The following is a 22,323-nucleotide window of genomic DNA, read 5'->3' as shown; positions in this document are numbered from 1 at the left end:
GTCTGTGTCAAAGTGTCTCTCTGTGTGTGTGTGTCTATGTGTGTGCATGTGAAATAAAGTTAGTGTTATTTAATGATTCATCATTTTAACAAACTCCCATATTTCAAAGATAACAACAGCAGCAACTTATCACCATTTAGAAAACACATGTATTCATCTATGTGTATCTGTGTGTGTGTATCTGTCTGTGTCTATCAAAGTGTCTGTGTGGGTGTGTGTGTGTGTGTGTGTGTGAGAGAGCGAGAGAGAGAGAAAAAGAAGGGGGCGTGGCGATGACGCAGTCACGTCGTGACGTCACATCTAAGATGGCGGCCGATCATGATTCGTGGAATCAAGGCCTAAAAACTCTCAATATGGTTGTGACTACAAAACAAGATGGCGGAGCCATTATGAACTTAGAGCCAGAATGGAGGGCGGGTCTAGAGATGAATAATCTCCAATGGCCGCCGGACCACGTGTGAGACACAAAGGAGGAGGTAGAACAAAGGATTCTTTGTTCTAGTTTAGCTTTGGCTTCAAAATGGCGGCCAGATGCGTTCAGGCCCTTTAAATATAGATTTAACTATGTTACATGAACTGTATTCTAAATACAGATCGGAACGGGTGTGTAGGTCGGTTCAGAAGGAGAGAGAGAGAGAGAAACATGAGAGGAGAGAACAAAGCTCTTAAAAATACGCCTGAGATGAGTTAACAGTGGTTCACCCCTCAGCCCTCAAGCGAACGTTGTGGGCTGAGGTTCTGATCGGTAAAATCACTGCAGACTCACACAGACGTTAACAGTGCGGCCGGAAGCGCTCCTCGCGGCCCTATTCACTGTAACACAAAACATTTCCGTCAAACCGGAAACCGGAAGTAGCGGCTCCGAGTAGCCAGCTCGTCACGGCTAAAACAATGAAGAAACACGGAGGTTCCGCAAGCACATACACTCAAGTATTAAATCAATACGCTACGTATTAAACTAACATCTGCCCAGACAGTTTAAGGCTCTTACTGTGACCGTGGTTTCGTGGGGTGCGTGCGCATTCCGCGCGGATATCCCGGAAGTCCAGTGAATAGCTCGTAGTGTCTTAGGCGAGCTCCCGTGAGCACCGCAGCTGGGCCGGAGCCGATCCGTCGTGCTCCGTGGCGAGATGAGGTTTTCGTCTTCTTCTGCAGCAGCGGAGATCGCGCTGCATCACAGGAACGTGCGGCTGCTTGTAGCCATTGTAGATCGTGTTGGGAAAAGAATAAAAAGTCCGTGTCTCACTCGTCCCGAGTGAGATTCCTGTTTTGTCTTTTCAAGTTAAAACAGCAAAAAGTCTTTTCAAAATAAGACTTCGACTGAGATAAAAGAATAAATCAAATCAAATCAAATGAATTGAATTAAACAAACGTCTAATCGCCTCCTTAGTTACTGAGTCGTGTGTTTAGGACCCTGGAGGGTCTGGATACGACCTGAGCATCTGAGGACAAAGAGAGTGTTAGTCGTCTCCTTTAGCGACTGGAACCTTGGGTCAGACCGGAGGAGGCCTAGCTGGAACGTCAGTGCTGGAGTGAAAAAGAGCAGTTAAGAGAAAAGTAGTTCCCTCCTTAAGTTTGCTGGAACCTCTGGTCAGACCCGAAAGGGCCTGGTGGGAACGTCAGCATCGGAGGAAAGAGAGAGGTTTCTGTGAGCTCAGCCTTTTTAAGTCATGTTCCAGGTGACTCCCCCCTGGGAGGAGGGGTCAGGGGTCAGTGTGGCCCACGGCCAATTGACTATCAGAATTTGGCCCCAAGGGGCGGGCTTCGCCCTCAGTGGACATCTCAGGTTTCATTTAGGTCTCAGCAGAGCTGATTGCAGCATCTCCCACCAGGGCCTGCTGCTGGGGGGGGTTTGGGTGTCGACACCCAGGAAAACTTTAGGGCTGGTCTCAGGTTCGCGTTTAGGCCTCAAGTTTTATGGGCCTTTTTAGAAAACTCAGATCACTGGGCCTCAGTCCCAACAGAGTTTAGAAGAAGCTTGGGATGCGTGGAGGTTTTCTTGAGAAGATGAGCGGGAAGCTCGACCTTTGACCTCCGGTTGTTGGAAAGAGAAGATTTGAGCTGGAGAAATCAGGTTTCTCCACTCGCTGATGCAGGAGGAAAGGCTGGAAGCCTGCTGTCCTCAGTGGTGATCGGTGGAGGAAGAGGGTGAAGCAGCCTGGACCCCCTTCCTTTGGAGTTGCAGGAGAGGTGGCTGGAGCGGCCTTCGGCCCTCAGAGGGAATGGAGCAAAGAGAGGAGCAGCCCTCCGCCCTCGGATGGATTGGAGAAAGAGGGAGACTTTGGGGGAGGCCTGCTATTATATAGGCCCAGTGGCCTCCAGGTCATGTGGCCAGATTGGCCAATTGGCAGCTGACCCTGGCAGAACTTCGCACCTAGGTGCGAAGATGCTGAGACAAAGGGGACATGTTGCCTCCTGGGAGTTTGAGTTATTTGACCTTCTCAGGACAAAGAGAACACGTTGCACTCTGGGAGATGAGTTCTCCAGCCCATGCGGCTTGTGGCTTTTTCAAGACAAAGGCCATGTGATTTCAGGTTTGACTTCCAATACAGGCCTGAAAGAGAGACCTGCCTTTTGCAAAAAAACATGTCCCAACAGATGTAAATAAAAACTATCGTTTCAGAAACTATTGTTAAATCATTAAGCTCTGAGCGTGGGAGTGGTTAACATTGGGTTTTTTTTACGGAACAGGAATGCACCTCGAAAGAAGTTGGGACTGATACAGGAGTTACTGCAGACTTGCAAGTTAGATCATTTCACTTCATCTGTAAATATGTGTAATTTTATGCATGTGATCACTCTGCTGTGCTGTGCAGCGACTTTAGAGGCCACATTTTATATGCTCTGTTCAATCCATGAAGTTATAGTTGGAAAAAGGCTGGAACACCAACTGGGAAAATTGAGCAACCACCTCAGGGTCACAGATCCAAGTTGAATGTGTGTCAGTTATTATTGAAATTTGTTTAATTGCTATTTTGATTGAAATATGCATATAACCGAGTTATGGTCAACACTGTAAATACAAGGATTACTAGACTAAAACAGTAAGTGACTGAAGATGGGCAAGTTTTTTTAAGGGACTCTGTCACCATCTAGTTTTTAAAGGGCAATGCTGGAATTTTTCTACTTTTCTTGTTGTCAACAAAAGACTGAAGAAAACTTTATGTTATTCCTTATGATATTATGCTTAAATGACAAAAACTTAAACACATCAGACTTGGTCTTGTAACATGTGAGAACTGGTTGGTTTCTCTGGTTATAGTGTAATGAAGCATCGATGTCCATCGTGCTGTGTGCTCTGTGCTTGATGGCTACTTGTGGCACACAAACAAAAAATCTGAGATTTGGAGAAATGGAGGAAGCCAGTCAGAACAAGCTGACAAAGCATTTCTTGGGTTGAATTTAGTTTTTTTCCCAATGTCATGTTTTCATGTGTTCCAGGCACTATCAAAAAAATAAGTTTGTAATCGGCCTGGATTTCAGCTGATACTTCTCCTGTTGTCTTCACAACTGTGCCCCACTCACACAAGTAAAATGACGTTTTCTGTAATTTTCTACCTGACAATTCCTGTTCCATTTCAATTCAGACACATTTTAAATGTTGCTTTAATTTATTTTAGATATTTAAGTCTAGTACATTTGTGGAATTCTAGTAGCAAGCTACTTTCATATTTTTTCTTTTAAGCACTTTGAAGTACAGTACATGAATTGCCAACAGCTACTACTGACGAGATACAAGCCAATTAAATGGATGAGGTGGTTTTAACATTTTTTGATTCAAATGCTTATAATTACTTCTGGTAGGGTTTCATTTTACTTTCTTACAGTTTAAAAAACACAAGTCAGTGGTTGTAGACTGAATCTGTATTTCACGTTACATGTTGTGAGTTCTCATTATGCAAAATAAAAAAAAATCACACAAATAAAATTAAGTGTTGTATCATTTACATGTGCACTTTGAGATCTGATTATCAGCACCCTGGGAAAACAAATCCATATGCTCTAATGAAAGTGGTCAGCAGTGTACAAAATACTGTCATTTAGAGAAAAGCACCACTAATAACGCTGAGAGCCTTACTTCCTGATCAGTCCCAGGAAAGTAGGACTCCATTTCGAAGCCTTTTAGTGGGCACAACCAACTACCACAACCCGCACAGAAGGAAAGATAATGAATGGATGTAAAGTGACCGTGAAACGATTTGAAGCTTCTCCAGTTTGCTCATAAAATCCATTACCCCACTTTGCAAAAGGAATATAACTGAATGCACCTCCCAGAATGTATATGCAGAGATGTAAGAGTGTGCGGTTTCAATACAGAGAATGAAAACAATCAGAGTTTCCCTCGGAGACGTTTCCCTGAACGTCACAAGGAAACAAGGAGTGGAGCAAAGCAGTAAGCTGCGAAACAATCTGCAGCATTTTACATTTAGATAACTGCACACAGTTTTATTGTTTGAGCCGTTAACTAGAGGGCGACTCGTCATCTTCTGTCGGATACTTAACAAAAAAAAACTAACTGAACCTGACCCAAGCACAAAGAATTCTACTTATTGTGCTACGTTCAAGAAACAGGTTATGACAAAACTGTTTCCTGTCATAAGATGAACTGAGATACAGTAAGTAGGACACAGGATTTACCAACAACACTTGGAGGGATTCTATGAATGAAAAGCACATTTTCCATTTTCCATGCAAATGCACGTCTCTTTACTTTTCCCCCTTTTAAACTACTTCTTCTTCTTCTCCTTCTTCTTTTTCTTCTTCCTCAGTTTGCTTCGCACGCCCCAAACCACACACACACACACACACACACACACACAACTTGTTTGGTAACAGAGGGACCAGATTGATTGAGTCAGCGGGCGAGGAGACAAGCTGCCGATAGGAATAACTCAACATGGAGCCTGGATTCAACAGCTTTAAACAAAGCCTCAAATATTACTTTAAATGAGCTCGGACAGTTTAGAGGAGATCAGTGTGAAAATGTTTTAAAACAAAGGGTATTGCTCAGCTGCGGGGGGGAAGGACACCATCAGCAGGAGGCTGGGTAATCAAAAACCAGAATTCAATGTACACTGATGTGAGTTTTCAATTTTACATATATTTTACTTTTTGATGGATGCCGTGAGTGATATCCCTCCTGGTGACGCTGTGCTGGGCCGTTGTCACTGTGCTTTGTCTCATGTGAGGAACTGCAAGAGGAGGCAGACAAAGGGAGAAAGAAGAAGTAAAGACATGTAGAGAGACATAAAAAGGAGAAGAGGAGATTACAGGAGACGAGCAGAGGATCCTCCTGGTGTTGAGCAGCTGGTTCCTGTTCAAAATGTGCGTTGCCTACTAATGACGGTTTGTGTGCGTGTTCCATGTTCACCTGAGGCGATGCTCAGTAAGCTGCTGCAGCTCCACATCCTGTACAGTGACGCACACACAGACACACACACACACACACACATGTTGCTGTGTCTGACTTGCACATAATCAAATTCGTTGTATTCCTGTTGAATGAGCTCCGTCTTTAACCCGGTTAAACCATTTTACTTAAAGGACAGATTTGAAACGAGGATTCGACCTGATGCTCCGTGACCTCGGTTGGTTTTCTGTGGAATGAAAAATCCTTGAGTAAACATCAATGCTACTTCGCCGGTGAAGAGACACAACACATAAATATCTGCAGATCCCAGCGAGCGACCCTTCACCAGGAGAATGAACAGACCATTGTCTGCTCAGACTTGGAGCTAATGAACCATAGTGTTGGATGAGAGTGAGACACGTAGTGAAGTGGGAGCAGATAATCCTCTGCTCACATCGCTGGTGCACGACTGGAGCTGAAGAGACTCACACACGTTTAGCATCGACTGTATCTGCTGCAGATTTTCTATATGGAACTATCACAAAAAAAACTATGACACTTTTATTGGTTAACACGATCGAACAAACTGTCATTCAAACAGGTGAGCTGCTCAAAGTTTGGATTTACTTACTGTTGTTTTTCTCCTGCACTTTCCAGAGCGCACCTGTCAATCAAACAACTTCTATCAACATCTGCATCAACACAATTTGATATAAAGGCCAATATGCTCAGTTTTTACTTTTGAAGGTTAATTCTCCTGGCAGATATGTTTGGACAGTTCACCTTTCAAAAGCAACTTCACTTTCAATCAAATGTGAGTAAATAAAAACTTAAGTTTAATGAAAATTCCTCCAGAATACGTACATTTTCACCACTTTCTAACTTTCTGCAAATTTTGGTAAGAAGTTGAGCATGTTAAAGCCCTCAAAAAGCCAATTCATTTGCCTGAATAATAATAATAATAATAATAATAAGCACCACTAATAATGCTGAGAGCCTTACTTCCTGTTCAGTCCCAGGAAAGTAGGACTCTATTTCGAAGCCTTTTAGTGAGCTGGATGGAGCCTCTACTCAACCTCCTCTTTCATGCTGCAGATCATGAAACCTCTTTTGATGATTATGTATTATTTGAGTAGCTTACTGACATGTGTTAAGTCGTTTCTTTTTAGGGCCCGAGCACAATTGTAATAATTGTAATGGCTTTTTGAGGGCTCTACCATGCTCAAATCCGTACCAAAAAAATTAGAAAGTGATGAAAGTTTACGTATTCTGGAGTGATTTTAAATGGGCGTGGCAAAATGGCTCAACAGTGCCCCCGTTGTTAAATTCATTTTTTTAATTTTTATTTACCTCCTGCGCAGAAGTGAACTGCTTCAAGACATCACTGGTTATAAAACACGTACAGATCATGACAAAAAGTTGGTAAGTAGTTAATTTTTTTCACTTAACAACTTTAAGTAATTTTACTGCTCTTTATAACAGCATAATTTAATAATCGGTCATATTAATAGCTTCGGTATGAATGTATAACAGTTAGGAATTACCTCAGTAACTGGCTCAGATCAAGTCAAATAAAGCAAAACCAAAGAAATACATCCAATGAATCAGACACTCGGTTTTAATGACATCTAATGACAGCATTAACAGTCTTTCAGTGTTTAAACATTGCATCCGACAAGTATAGTGCAAATTATGCATAGTTACATTTATCCAAACAATTACGCAGACACACACACACACGCAGCAGTTGCAGACATACCATCAAAAACAACAACAACTAAAATTTCTAGGGCTGCAAAGCAGCACTGTTGGTGGTTCCTTTTTGTTCACATGGAAGTTGTTGTTGGGCAGTGACTATAAAGAGTGTGTGTGATTCCCAGCTGCATCAGATGCTTCAGTTTATCAGTCATGGACAAAAAGTCACTGCTGGCCGTGTTGTGTCTGCAGGTTTTCCTGCTCATCACGACCTTCACTTCCTCTGATGCAGCTGATCTCAGACAGCCTCGTCCTCCTCCTCAGGTAAGATGATGGACGAGCATCTTCTCTAGTTTTGTCAGAAGGTCCATGATTCGTATGGTGTTTTATCATCACACTGTTAGAGTGCAGAGAGAAAGAGAGAGAGAGAGAGAGAGAGAGAGAGAGAGAAAGAGAGAGAGAGAGAGAGAGAGAAAGAGAGAGAGAGAGAAAGAGAGAGAGAGAGAGAGAGAGAGAGAGAGAGAGAGAGAAAGAGAGAGAGAGAAAGAGAGAGAGATCCTACATGTTTGTTATCTAAAAATGTAGCTAAGTTAAAGGAGATGATTGTATAAATGATGTATAATAATAATGATAATGATAGTAACACTCTGTTTCTTTTCTTTTTTGTTACAGAGAGGTCCGGGAACTGAAAGGGTTTGGAGCTTGACAATTCTTTGTCTTGTCTTTCCTCGATCATGTCCCCTTTTGCCAAAGGTAAACTTGTTTTATGTTTGTTTTTTTCAGTCTCATGTGTTTTGTGCAATATATTAAGAAACTAAGAATCTTTTGATGAGAAGATTAATAAAAACTGACGCAGTTGTTTGTTGTTTGATAAATAATTGTGCATCTCTTTCTCTCCTGCTGTTTAGCCTCACAAACCTACCAAGGGACCACTGACAACAACAAAACCTGGAGGATGTCTTGACTTTAATGGAGCATGTGGCCCTGGGCTAAGGGTAAACTTGTTTTATGTTTTTTTTTTCCATCTCCTGTGTTTTGTGCAATATCTTCAGAAACTACCTTTTGATGAGAAGATTAATAACAACGGATATTGTTGTTTGATAATTAATTGTGCATCACTTTCTCTCCTGCTGTTTAGCCTCAGGGACCAGTGACAACAACAAAACCTTGAGGATGTCTTCGCTTTATTGAAGGATGTGGCCTTGGGCTAAAGGTAAACTTGTTTTATGGTTTTTTTTTCCATCTCCTGTGTTTTGTGCAATATCTTCAGAAACTACCTTTTGATGAGAAGATTAATAACAACGGATATTGTTGTTTGATAATTAATTGTGCATCTCTTTCTCTCCTGCTGTTTAGCTCGACAGACCTTTGATGAAGCATGAAACGACCCTACGTCCTGCAGAGAAACTTCAGTGATCAGTGTGATGGAAACCAGTAGTACCACTTGAGCTGCCCATCAAACTAGCTTTGCAGTAACTGCCATGCTATGAAATCGTCATAGCATGGCAATCGTCTCAGCAATCGTCTCACAGAACTATTTTTTTTTGTATTAATACAAAATAAAAAAAATGTAATCAGATATTCACATTTTGGTAAGAAGTTGAGCATGTTAAAGCCCTCAAAAAGCCAATTCATTTGCCTGAATAATAATAATAATTATAATAATAATAATCCTTACAATTTCAATAGGGTCTCACCTGACCGTTGATCAGTGCTCGGGACCTAATAATAATAATAATAATCCTTACAATTTCAATAGGTTCTCACCTGAACTTTGAAGTCAGTGCTCGGGCCCTAAATAAAATAATAAGCTAGTTACAGAACATTGGTTTGAATGAGGGGAGACAGTTCATATACAAACTGTGATGACTTTAAATCTAAATGCAGCTCTGACGTCCACGTCCCTGGAGGTAGAAGCTCTGACACCTCCCCAAGTTTATTGTTGTTCATGCTAATGAACTACTGTGGATTTAATGACCTCATCTATGATCTGAAACCTGCGTCATGAGACCAGAGCTCGATAAAACAACCTCGTGGTCAGAGATCGGTTAAAACCCTCAAATAAAACAAAGTGCGATAAAAGAAACTGAGCTGAATCACCAGGAAGAGCTCACGTTCTGCTTCTGGCTCTGGTTCAAACAGCAAATGTAAAACCAGTGATGTGGGACTGGATCTCCTCCTCGCTGACCTTTAACCTCGGAGCATCGGGGGGGGAGGGTCCAGCACCCGAGTGACTCCGAGGCTGAGGCGCCAGCAGGTGGACGCGGGTCAGCGTCTCCTCAGATCAGAGCAGGTTTCTGCCTCTGAACAACATGAGAGCATCTGTCACTGCTGCACACGGAGCCGGTCCTCAAGCAGCTGGACGTCTGAAGCTGGATCTGACAGTTTGTGGTGTTAGCTGGAAAAGAAACTGAGATTCACAGGAGAGCTCTTCACTTTGCACTGAATCCTTCAGCTTGATTCTTTAACCTCCATCGCTCCCGGGTCAAAGGTCACAAGGTCACAAGTTGGAGAAACTTTATTTAAATCTCCAAAGCTCAAAGTCTCTCACTGTTGAGACAAGAGAAACGTATTAACTTATTTGTTTATTATCATTATCAGTGATGCCTGTAACGCGCTACTTAGTAACGCGTTACTCTAACCCCACCCCTTTTTCAGTAACGAGTAATCTAACGCGTTACTATTTCCAAACCAGTAATCAGATTAAAGTTACTCCTCCAAGTCACTGTGCGTTACTATTTTGTCTACTTTTTGTTACTTTTATTATCATCTACACGAACATGTGCACTTCTCGCTCTTACTCCGTCACTCGCTCACATCAACAAGACTTCACTTCCTCATTGCCCCCCCGATCCCCAACACAACCAGCCAATGAGGGCCTGACATCCCCAACAACGCCATCCTATTGGTCCAAACAGTCACATGTCCCACCCCAACCCCTTCACTGACCCTCAGGATATCGGAACGCTCCTTCAACACAGTGTTTTACTGAACATACGTCAAATCCAAACATAAACATAAACCCAGTCCGTTACAATATATTTGATTTTCTTCTTGCGTCTCTGGGAGTGAGGTCATGAAGCCTATACGACAATTAAGTTGAATCGCCCTCGTTTCGTGACGTAATAAACAAGATCCCTTCTACTGTCAATGCCGGGCTGCCTCACAGAACAGCTGTTTGTAAAACCACTCCTTGCTTCTCTAATGCTGTGAACAACAGGTAAAAACATGAAAAGTTACATTTGTAAACAATGTAGATCATAAGTAGTACGTTTTTCCATTACAGTGTTAACAGTTAAATATGTCATTCTTTTATTTTTTATAAAAACAATTATTTATGTTAAGTGAAGTCAAGAAAGACTGTCTTTATTTTATTTTTATAAAAACATGTATTTTTTCAGGAAATAGTTTTTAAGTTCAACTTAAAATGTCAGGAGATACATTATACGTTGTTGTTGTGTACATTACTGTTAAAAATGCACCTCTAATAAAGTGAGTGTTGGCAAAACCGGTTGTCAAGTAATCTGTAAAGTAACTAAGTTACTTTTTCAAAGTAACTGTGGCAACACTGATCATTATAGTTAAATACTGAAGAAACTTTCATTTTTAAATTCCAAGTCTTTATTTCCAGCTTGAGAGGAAGTGAAGCAGATCCCAGGACCCGCCCACGAGGAACAATGACAGCAACAGAGAAGTGATGTGTCGTGTTTGTGCACGTTGTGATTTTGTGACACCGCAGCAGAGTTGTGTATTGTTCTGTGTGTTAATCCCTCAGCTTAGAAACCATCACGCTGTGTTTGTCAGTTTCGACCGGGCGACGCACTCACACACAAAGAATCATGTATTGTCTCACATATCTCACGTGTATGTGACTCACAGCAGATTGACGTGAGACATCTGTGATAAACAAGGAGGTTTTATTAGTTTTGTCTCAAAGGTTATTTTGGAATATTGAGAAATACTGATTTCCACGATTTTTTTTTTGATTTTGGTAGCTGGAGATGAATTAAGAGGCAGATCCTATTTTTATCTTTAACTTTACCAATGTCTGAAACCTCCTAACTCGGCCCCTCCCTGCTTCTCCGGTTCTGTCTATTTGCTTTGTCTGCTCTTGTTTCTGTGTAAACCACTTGACATGTGTCCTTGTTTGTCCTTCTCTCCATCCTGATGCTGCTTCCAGCCTCATTCAGCCTCGTGTTCGCTCACAGTCGAGCCAAAGCTGCTGATTTATCGTCTGTTTGCAGAATCTTGAAATAAATCGCCAGCATCACAAACACCTCAAACATTTGACTGTATGATGGACGACAGTAGATTCGCTCTGAGCATCAGCTGCCACGCAATCACTGGTGTGTGTGCATGTAAACCAACGGTCCTGCCTTTTATAGACTCGCACACAAACACGATAAACACATGAGGGCACACGCACATAAAAAAGACTGCACGCACAGAGAGAGAGAGAGAGAGAGAGAGAGAGAGAGAGAGAGAGAGAGAGAGAGAGAGAGAGAGAGAGAGAGAGAGAGAGAGAGAGAGAGAGAGACATCCTCCTGCTGCACAAACGAAACCCAAAACCACCTGTCTAACTGGTAGCTTCAAGTAGAGGGATGGAGGGGTAGGTGCAGTGGAGGAGGGAGGAGTGGAAAGAGAGAGAGAGAGAGAGAGAGAGAGAGAGAGAGAGAGAGAGAGAGAGAGAGAGAGAGAGAGAGAGAGAGACTTTAAAAAGCAGATTACACATCTCCTTCTAGAGGAAATCACACACACACTGTTTGGACTATGGCTTCCACCACGTCCGGAGATGTTCTGCCCACAGGCTGCAGGATCTTCACCTCCGTTCCTGACATCTTCTTCCTCCCTGAGTTTGTGAGTTTCTATCATTTGATGCCTTTCAGTCTTGTTGGTGCAGTCTCCATCTTCAGGACTCAGGTCTCAGTGACCTGCCTCCTCATCACTGATCGGTTCGGTTCGGTTCTTCTGAGCTTGTGAAACGAAGTGATGAGTCGTCCCCAGAGGACAAACTGAAACCTGGGTAAAATGCATGTTTCTATAGCAACTGTCTCGGTCACATGCTGTGAATTGTAAATATCACGTAACAACGCTCCTCTTACATGTTTAATCCAGATCTGAGCAAACAGACACACACCAGACAATCAACACAAAGCCTGAAACCACGACGCAGCGTTCAGATCCTCACACAACATCCGGTTTATTTGACCTTCTGGTGTTTGACGTCTTCATTTGCAAAGTGGTGATGAGCGTTCACACGAGGACAAGTGTTCTCAGTGTGACAGCCGACCACACACCTGACGCTCAGCACAAAACCCTCTATGTTTAAGGAATCTATGGGGACCTGCACATTTTAAATACAATTAAATGTTTTCAAAATCACATTTTAAATATGTCGGATAAGGAGAATTTCACCAGAAATGTCAAATTACAAACATTCTCAAACCTGACGCATTTTATTTGTGGAAAAAGCAACAAAGGTCTTTTCTGGATATGATGAATAGTTTTAGACATCGCTATGAACACAATGTTGATTAATCCTCTAACATCTTAATCAGTAAATTAAAATCATATGATTTTATTCATTTACATTTGGGAGCTAAACTCACAAGTTAACATTAGGTCCTGGTTGAATTCATGGTTTTCAGGGTCTGAAAAAAAATGGAAGATTAAATCTGAGCGACTCAGGTGGAAAAACAGTTTGAGTTGCAGAGCGACTTGTAAGTGGAGCCGGGGGGGGGGGGTGTTTACTGCTCCGGTCCGAGTTTGCACTGTAAATCTAAACCATCACAGATACATAAAGGGCAGGGGAGGGAGAAGTGGCTGGACAGGTTTTTGGTCCAGTGTCGGTTTTCAGGAATGTACCTGGATGATGGAGCGGTTACAAACAGAGAGAGTCCCCCCCCCCCACTGCCCCATGCTGTGTTCGCACATCCGATTTACTTTCTATCGAGGATATACAGGTCGCCAGGTGGAGAATAGACTTTCTGATAAAACGGGAACTGAATAATAATGGGATACGAATGGGCTTCAGGCCAGTTCCCTGTCACCTGGAATGCCCTGCATGTGTAAATATGAGTAAAGTTCCACTGGTATGAATACAGGTTCACAGACATGCTTGATGTAATGTTGCTGACACGCTTGAGGGAACTTATGCAAATAGGTTTTACAGGAACGAACGGTTGCTTCAGGTGTTTGTTCAGATGCGTTTCTCTTTTCCTTCCTCTCAGTTCTTGGAGTTGAAGGATATGGTCTCGTCACAAACGTTCATATTAGTTATTGTGTAAATTATACAGGATCTTATGTCTTTAACTTTTCACGTTGAGTAGAAAAACATTCAACCTCGCTTGAAATTCTAAGCATCATAGAAATTTCCCTATAAAAGTGAATTAGGCTGAAATAAATCCTACAGAAATGTGCACTTTCATATAAATATGTATCAAATGACATATAGTTAACATACGGAGACTTATAATATTTTCTATGGGTGAAACTCTAGTGAGGCTCAGACTTCCAGCAGTTATACAACTACCTGCTGTAGAAATCAGGGCGTGGCACATTCTTTGCATGTGGTCGTATTGAACTTTGGTTGCCGAGTTACAAATGCACAGCGGCTTAATTGTTATTGTCCAATGAGTTTGTGCATTATTCACATTATTGTTCTTTTCACATAATGACAATAGAATGACGTCCAAATATCAGCAGGATAAAAAGAGTGAATAGATGAATAGAACTAGGAGTTCGGACGGTTTGTTGTTCACTCTGATCTTAGTTTCACTTCATAAAGTGGAATGAAAAGAATTTTATTGACAAATCTTTATTGGAAATCCTGAGATTCAATTTCAACAGTAGGAGCAGATCCAGGTCTTTATGTTTAGTTTCTCAGAGGAAACCTGTAAGATCGGTGTTTCCCAAAAACACGTTTTAACACGTTCAGTGAATTCGGCCGTTGATACTTTCTATTCACGCCCGACCGTTACGTGTCTTCGCTGGAATTAAAGTCTTATCGTGACTCTAAGGGAAAGTTTCACAATGAGGAGTGAAGGACATTAAAGGGCTTGTGTTGGTTTCACTGGGACTCTTATCACAGAACCAAGTTCCATCAAAATGCCAAAGAGTCTTTCAAGCACAGTGTTTGTCAAAGGAGGAGAGAGCGAGACTGGAGAAACAGACCAGAGGGCGAGTGTGTGTGTGTGTGTGTGTGTGTGTGTCTGTGTGTGCGGCGTGTGTTTGTGTGTGTGTGTGTGTGTGCTTTGGCCCAACCCTTGTTGTAAAGGGAAACTCCACCAACTTCACACATATTCTGAAGTCAAGAAAATCATCTGTTTTCTGTTTGGAGGTTTAGAGTCAAACCTTGAAAAGCAGTCAGTGGTCATGATGCCTCTGATAAGACGATGCTGTTGAGTTGCATTATGGGAAATGTAGGAGGCAATCCTTTTTTTTAAATTAGTCTCTTGCAGCTTTACGTCATTCATACGGATGCATCTGTATGAGAATCCTCATCACAACGTCCTCGGAGCTTCACAGAGAGTTGAGTTCTGAAACGTTTCCCAGCGTTCATCATCTGCTCAGCACCAAACGGACGCCGCTAGCCGTTACCCGGCGGACGCTGTTTCGCCTCAGCTCTTCTCTTATTGGCTCATTTTTCAATCAGAGCATTGAAAGTAGTTATGTTGATCTTCTAATAACTAGAAGATCAACATAACTACTTTCAAAATAACACGGCTTTTTAAGACAAAATCCTCATTCTAGTTGAGGATTTTGTCTTAAAAAGCCTGGTTATAGGAAATATGGGTCTTGTTGCCATGGAAACCGACACCCAAGCCCAACCGGATCTCTTCTCCTCCCCCCCCCCTGCAGGTGTTCGGGGGTCTGGTGTGGATCCTGGTGGCGTCGACCTACGTGGTGCCTGAGAACCCTCTGGGCTGGGTGATGTTCGTGTCCGTCTTCTGCTTCGTCTTCACTACGCTCTGGTTCTTCATCTTCATCTGCGGAGCCAATCAGAGCAGCGTCTGGCCCTCCCTGGTAAGACACGCCCCCCCCCCCCTGTGGCCAAAAGTATGTAGACACCGCAACGTACCACTTGGTTACTACTCATCATTTGAGACTCGGGGAATTTGTTAATGGGTGTGTCTTTTTTTTATGTTGGTGGAATATTGGGTAATAACCTGCCGTCTCTCTCTCTCTCTCTGTCTCTCTCTCTCTCTCTCTCTCTCTCTCTCTCTCTCTCTCTGCAGGATGTGGGTTATCATTTTGTCGCTGCGGTTTTCTACCTCAGTGCGTCGGTGCTTTTGGCGAACATCACCGTATTGAGGGGGAAACTGTCGGTTCTCTCACCTGCTGAGCTCAAATTCTATCGACTGGATATTTCTGCAGTGGTATGACACAATGATACAACACACACACACACACACACACACACACACACACACACACACACACACTGAACTTAGTGGAGTAATAGCATAAAAGCAGCAGAAAAACTAAAATTGAGAAACGGTTGAAAGTGTCACTTTGAGCTCTAAAGGGCAGATTTCTCTTCATGCAGCTCTGAGGAAAAACATCTTTAATACTCATTTCAATCCTGTTATTACCGCCTCTGTCCTCTAGGTGTTAATCGGGTGCTTGTGTGTTTTCAGGTGATGTCCTTTGTGGCCACGCTTCTCTACTTCCTTCACGCCATTTTCTCCGCCATCCGATGGAAGAGGTCCTGAAACCAAACCAAGAATAACCGAGCTGAGCTGTCAGCTTCACACTGAATGATGTTTATTCTTTTGTTCTTTTTTATTTTATTATTATGCTTTTTAACCAATGTGGGAAATCATTAAATGAATGAAAGGAAAACAAGCAGGATGATGAACCTTTTCATTGGTCGGCCTGTATAACAATAACAATATTAATAATATGAATTAATAAGAGCACATGTGGCCTTACCAGTCAATCAACCAGTCAATCAATTAATCAATCAATCAGCACCAAATTACACAAACTCATGGATGTTGGTAAATTGGTAAAAATGTAAAAAAAAACACCATCATAATGTAATAACAATTTAATCCTGGACCCATTTAATAAAAACTCTGCGGACACATAAAACATCCTTCACAAGGAAAATATAGAAAATGGCCAATCTCGGAATCTGATTTAAACGAGTCAGTAATGTCCCATGAAGGTGGATGGGTGTAGATTAAAACTCAGATCTAATCACATGTTCACAAGCAGCTTTTCAAACTATGTGAAGTGAACTCGACTACGTAGAAATATGCTTCATAAATCAAACTTATTATTATTAAAGTTAAGATAACTTGATGAGGAAATAACAAACTTGTGCTGTAATTAAGTCAAATTAAGTCAAACTATAAAGCACAGCAGTGCCTTTACCTTTTTCACTTTTTTATAATCTTCTGTTTATTTTCACACTTTTTATAGACTTGCTGTATTTTCACTGTTTTCATGAAGACGTATGACGGATCAATGATGAAGTTTTGGAAGTAAAAATTTCTACAAATCCAAGATGTTGTTGAATGTTGTTTTTGTGAAAACGTCTCCGATAGAAGTTTTTCTCCATGTTTTCTATGAACCAGTGATAAATGTGTAAATATAGATCTATAAACAACTCAAGCTTTTTGTACTTTATGGCTTTAGTTCTTTGCTTCTGAAGGACTCTGATTTCATGTGACGTATATGTTTCCACGTGATTGACTTTCAAACCATTTCAACATGTAAATATTAAGAGGAGATCGATGATGTGAATTAAATCGACATGATGGTTTCACTGTTTGTTCAGATGTTGAGAGAGACAACAAAAGCATCACAGGCGGATTGGAGCATTTTTTCTAAAACACTGACACATTAGGGGGCAAGATGATGACGTAAACATGTAATTTTCACACTTTTATCATTTACCTCTTCATTAGACCCTATTGAAATTGTAAGGATTTTTATTATTTATTACTCTGATGAACTTGTCGTTGGGCTGTCATCAGATCAACTTCAACTTCTGGGAATGTCATCTCAACAAGAGGGAGATATAATCTACCTCGGTATATTTGGTTTCATCACACGGTAAGACCTTGGCGTGGCATAGCATTTTGATGACAACATGAGGATCTGTATCTCAGACATATTTTGTCCAATCGAGTCCAACCTAGACATGTAAGACAAGAATCCCGGCCTGATGACATCTACACAGAAATAATGGCTTAAAATCACAGCGCCACCTAATGGCTACAGGAAGTGACATGTTTTATACTTTGATGCATCCATGGATCATGGTCAGAATTGTGACATTTCCTCAAACTGATCTACAGAACAGTCTTGGGGCAAATCATATCAAGACTGCCAGGGTGACCAGTCTCTTAAGTGTCTCTCTGTGTAGTGACCTGTATCCAGGATGGATTTTTAGATGTTGAAAGAGAGTTGAGCTGTTGTTAAAACGATGTACAACAATCTGGTACAAATGAATGTGGAAGGACTTTGCAGTGATGTCAATTGAACATGATACTGAATGACTGAAACTGGGTTAGGGTTACTAAACCAAACTGCTTTTTTTTCAGTGAGTTACATAAAAAGACTCAAATTTGCTACGACTTTACTCCTCTGTCTGAAATGATGAAGGTGAGTGGCTGTTATTAATGTATCATAGCCAATTAATGTCCGTGCCTTGTGAACTTTAAAGATCTTTTAACATTAAAGTCACTTTGACCCAGTTCTTACAACAATACTTTTGCTATCTTTGACACATGTAAAACCTGTTGTTTGTGTCTGGTTAAAACATAATAATGAAACATTAAAAAGGGCTACTATTCTGCATACTTATTATGTGTGTAATGCATTGAGTACACTGTTTAAAGGACGCTGCCTTTAATCAGTGTGACATGAAAGCAGCTTCCTTTAAACAGTGTGACAACACTGCTGAGGAGAGGGAAGACTGTTGCTCTTTTCAATAGTGTGTTAAAACGTGGGAAAAAGAGGAGGTGAAGGAGAGAGGGAGGAGCAGAGATCTGTTTCTATTCAGAGGAAGTGAATCTGTTCTTCAGTCTCTGGCAGCAGCTGAAATGGAGCAACAAGAAAATCACCTGGACAGAGAAAGGTTCTCCTGTTGGATCTGTGTGGATCTACTGAAGGATCCAGTGACTACTGTCTGTGGACACAGCTACTGTAAGAGCTGTATTAACACCCACTGGGACAAAGAGGAGGAGAGAGGAAGCTACAGCTGTCCTCAGTGTAGACAGACCTTCACACGAGGCCTGTCCTGGAGACAATCACCATGTTAGCTGATTCACTGAAGGAGCTGAAGAAGACTGGACTCCTAGCTGCTCCTGCTGATCACTGCTCTGCTGGACCTGAAGATGTGGCCTGTGATGTCTGCACTGGGAGAAAACTGAAAGCTCTCAAGTCCTGTTTGAATTGTTTGGCCTCTTATTGTGAAAAACACCTCCAGCCTCATCTTCAGTCAGCTGCATTGAAGAAGCACAAGAAGCTCCAGGAGAACATCTGCTCTCGTCACTACGAGGTGATGAAGATGTTCTGCCGCACTGATCAGCAGTGTATCTGTGATCTCTGCTCTGTGGAGGATCATGAAGACCACGACACAGTGTCAGCTGCAGCAGAAAGGACTGAGAGGCAGAGAGAGCTCGGGCTGAGGAGACAAACAATCCAGCAGAGAGTCCAGGACAGAGAGAAAGACGTGAAGCTGCTTCAACAGGAGGAGGAGGCCCTCAATGGCTCTGCTGATAAAGCAGTGGAGGACAGTGAGGAGATCTTCAGTGAGATGATCCCTCTGCTGGAGAAAAGAAGCTCTGATGTGGAGCAGCAGATCAGATCCCAGCAGGAAACTGAAGTGAGTCGAGTCAGAGAGCTTCAGGAGAGACTGGAGCAGGAGATCACTGAGCTGAAGAGGAAAGACCATGAACTGAAGCAGCTCTCAGACACAGAGGATCACAACCAGCTTCTACACAACTACCCCTCACTGTCACCACTCAGTGCATCTACACACTCATCCAGCTTCAGGATCCGTCCTCTGAGGGACTTTGAGGACGTGACAGCAGCTCTGTCACAGGTCAGAGGTCGACTACAGGACATTCTGAGTGAGACAGAGACACAGATTTTACAGATTGTGTCTCGAGTGGATGTTTTACTGCGACAACCAGAGCCAGAGACCAGAGCTGACTTCTTAAAATATTCACAGGAAATCACACTGGATCCAAACACAGCAAACAGACGTCTGTTATTATCTGAGGGAAACAGAAAAGTAACAGGAATGAATAAACAACAGTCTTATTCTGATCACCGAGACAGATTCACTCACTGGTGTCAGGTTCTGAGTAGAGGGAGTCTGACTGGACGTTGTTACTGGGAGGTGAAGGTGAAGGTGGAGGGAACAGTTCGTGTAGCAGTCGCATACAAGAATATCAGCAGAGCAGGATACTTAGATGAATGTAGATTTGGATGCAATGATAAATCTTGGTCATTATGTTGTTATGGAAATGGTTATTACTTTTATTACAACAACATCTGGACTCCATTGTCAGGTCCTTTTTCCTCCAGAGTAGGAGTGTACCTGGATCACAGAGCAGGTGTTCTGTCCTTCTACAGCGTCTCTCACACCATGACTCTCCTCCACAGAGTCCAGACCACATTCACTCAGCCTCTCTATGCTGGAGTTTGTGTTGGTAATTATGACGCCACAGCTGAGTTCTGTAAACTCAAATAGACTCGAGTCATTAAAAGCAGTGATGTAATGTGTGAAGTAGCTGAAAGTTGAAATAAAGAATAAATCCAGTGGGTTCTTTTGTCTTCATTCCAGGATCTCATTCAAAGCTGATGGAGACAAAGTGAAACTCCTGTGAGAGAAGAACTGAGGCAGTTTCCTCCTGAAACTCCACAAACTTAAGTTTTCACGTTCAGTTTCTGTCTTTCCAGCTTTTCTGCACTAAAACAGCTTCATCGCAGAGAAATTAGCAAAGTTTCCTTCCACTCGCTGATTTTAAAAAAACTGATCTTATTAGAGCCCGAGCACCGACGGTGGGAGTCCCTGTCGAAATGCGAAGGGTTAATATTATTTTTTTTCAGACAAAATAATTGGCTTTTTAAGAGCGCCAACATGCTCAAAAATCTTCTAAACTTTGCAGCAAATTAGAAAGTGGTGAAAATTTCATATTCTGGAGTAATTTGAAAAGGGCGTGGCAAAATGGCTCAACAGCGCCACCTGGAACGCAGCCCCTAGGTTTCCCCTCAACCAATCTTCACCAAAATCGGAACACCAGTGTATCGTGACCAGTCCTACAAGTCTGAAGGAGCATTATGAAAAACGCAACAGGAAGCCCGCCATTTTGGATCTAGTGGCCATGTTGACATACTTGTCGTAGAGCTTTCAGCAAATCAACTTCAAATTCAGATGAGTGTCATCACAACAAGACGGAGATACAAACTAAGTCAAAGATCGACTTTTCGTCACACAGTGTGACCGTGGCGTCAAAGTTTCATTACACGCCTTTAAAACACGAGGTTCTGTATCTCGGACATACATGGTCCAATGGAGTCCAAACTAGACGTGTAGGACAAGAGTCCCGGCCTGATGACATCTACAAAGAAATTATGACTTGAAATCACAGCGCCCCCTGGTGGCAACAGGAAGTGACATGTTTTATACTTTTATGAACTGCTCCTGGCTGCGTTACAATATCACGGATCACGGTCAGAATTGTGTCATTTCCTCAAACCGTGTAAACATTGAGCTGCGGCGAAGGATCATCTTCGCCAAAGGACACGATGTTGTCATAACTCCACTCTGCATTGTTCTATCACCACCAAACTTGTCTCCTGATCAGAGTCCAAGACTGAACAGCTCTATGTGTCAATATTTCCTCAGTGTCATAGCGCCACCTACTGATCTGCCATGAAACCGGAAGTACTTTGTAAATCCACTCTGCATTATCCAAACGGCTCCAAACTACTGACCTATGATCACAATCCTGACCTGAACAAATCCATATTTTAATATAAGTTCAGGGTCATAGCGCCACCTACTGATCAGTGTGAAAAGTAAGTTGTTGTAGCATTGTCCAATTGACACAAAATTGCTCACACTACATCACAGCCCCTACTTGAACAGATATATTAGTCTGTATGTAATAATAGTGATTGCGCCACCTTCTGGCAACAGGAAGTTAGCTATGGTTTTTAGACCGTAATGAGCAATTAGCAGGCAAGGATCGAAATCGCGTGACGGACGCAGGAAGTGAAGCGTTTATCCTTGCAGCAGTGCGCAACACGCATGAAACGCAGAGACGTGTGCTTGGTCATTGATCGCTCTCTCCAACGACCGCAACAGACTTGTGCTCGGGCCCGTTAGTGCTACAACGTAGCCTTAGTTTCAGATGAAATCAGTCACACGACTGTAAGTTTAAATGACGTGTTATGTCTTAAACATCACAAAGAATGATTCTATAGACAGTAAATATAGATGGACGACATGTGTCTACTTCCTCCTGCTGTCCACAGTGTTCAACTTTCCACTGATACACGTTCTCGACCAACCAGTCCGTCCATGTCCCATCCACCGAGGGGCGATCAAGATGCTTTTGCTTCACTTTTGGGCAGCGGTCATATCGTCCATGTTTATCTGCAAAGAACAAAACATCACATCAAATTTGAAAGAAAGGGAAGATCTAAAAACTCCTGTTAAAGGATTTCAATTATCCTAGAAACTTTCTTTATCTCTGTTTTCTATTGACAAATGAGTTTCTCTCAAATATGAGATCTTGGGTGGGAACCTTGTTTAAAAAGGTTTTTTTTTTGGGAAATATCTGCAGGAGCGGAAGATGCACGGCTTCATACTGTGTAGTTCTGGTATTTATTTGAGGACAAGGGACTTCTTTCATACGAGGCAATGATCATATTTTTGGCTATATTCAAATCAAATCTGATATGTAAAAACTTTGTTCTACAGTAGCAGCTCTTCTGCAGCACATGATGTGGAACTGAGAAGCTACATATTTTGCATAATAAATATTATTTGATGTGTGAACCTCATAAGTGTTTTTTTTGAAGATATCATCAACATCACGACTGTTTTCTGTCCCGGCTCCTGAACGGTGGAACGAGCTCCACAGCGACATCAGGACAGGAAGTCCACACATCTTCAGACTACACCTTGAATCAAAGTTTAAACTAACAATTAAGTAGCACTTAAATATCACAAACTTATAGCACTTTGTAGTTTGACTTTCTTGAGGAAATTGTACCTTCTTGATTCTTGTTGTTCTGGTTTGTTC

At 42.1% G+C, this 22,323-nt stretch overlaps 1 protein-coding gene across 1 annotated transcript; it reads left to right on the top strand.

Moving 5' to 3' along the window:
- Positions 1 to 11,815: 11,815 nt before the first annotated feature.
- On the top strand, positions 11,816 to 15,759 carry malb (mal, T cell differentiation protein b). Its single transcript, XM_061087841.1, has 4 exons — positions 11,816 to 11,902; positions 14,906 to 15,070; positions 15,283 to 15,423; positions 15,685 to 15,759. The coding sequence occupies exons 1-4, from the start codon at positions 11,816 to 11,818 to the stop codon at positions 15,757 to 15,759; spliced, it is 468 nt and encodes a 155-aa protein (XP_060943824.1).
- The last annotated feature ends 6,564 nt before the right edge of the window (positions 15,760 to 22,323 follow it).

Source organism: Limanda limanda, chromosome 15, assembly GCF_963576545.1.
Source record: "Limanda limanda chromosome 15, fLimLim1.1, whole genome shotgun sequence".
NCBI classification, from domain to species: Eukaryota; Metazoa; Chordata; class Actinopteri; order Pleuronectiformes; family Pleuronectidae; genus Limanda; species Limanda limanda.
Note: the sequence above shows the minus strand (reverse complement) of the source record. Positions and strands in the feature narration are given on the sequence as shown.

What these genes read in the sequence shown, in the direction of transcription:
- malb (XM_061087841.1), top strand. Translation starts at nt 11,816, where the DNA reads ATGGCTTCCACCACGTCCGGAGATGTTCTGCCCACAGGCTGCAGGATC. An exon ending in GCAGCGTCTGGCCCTCCCTG is followed by an intron (nt 15,071 to 15,282) that starts GTAAGACACGCC and finishes CTCTCTCTGCAG; the next exon opens with GATGTGGGTTATCATTTTGT. An exon ending in GACTGGATATTTCTGCAGTG is followed by an intron (nt 15,424 to 15,684) that starts GTATGACACAAT and finishes GTGTGTTTTCAG; the next exon opens with GTGATGTCCTTTGTGGCCAC.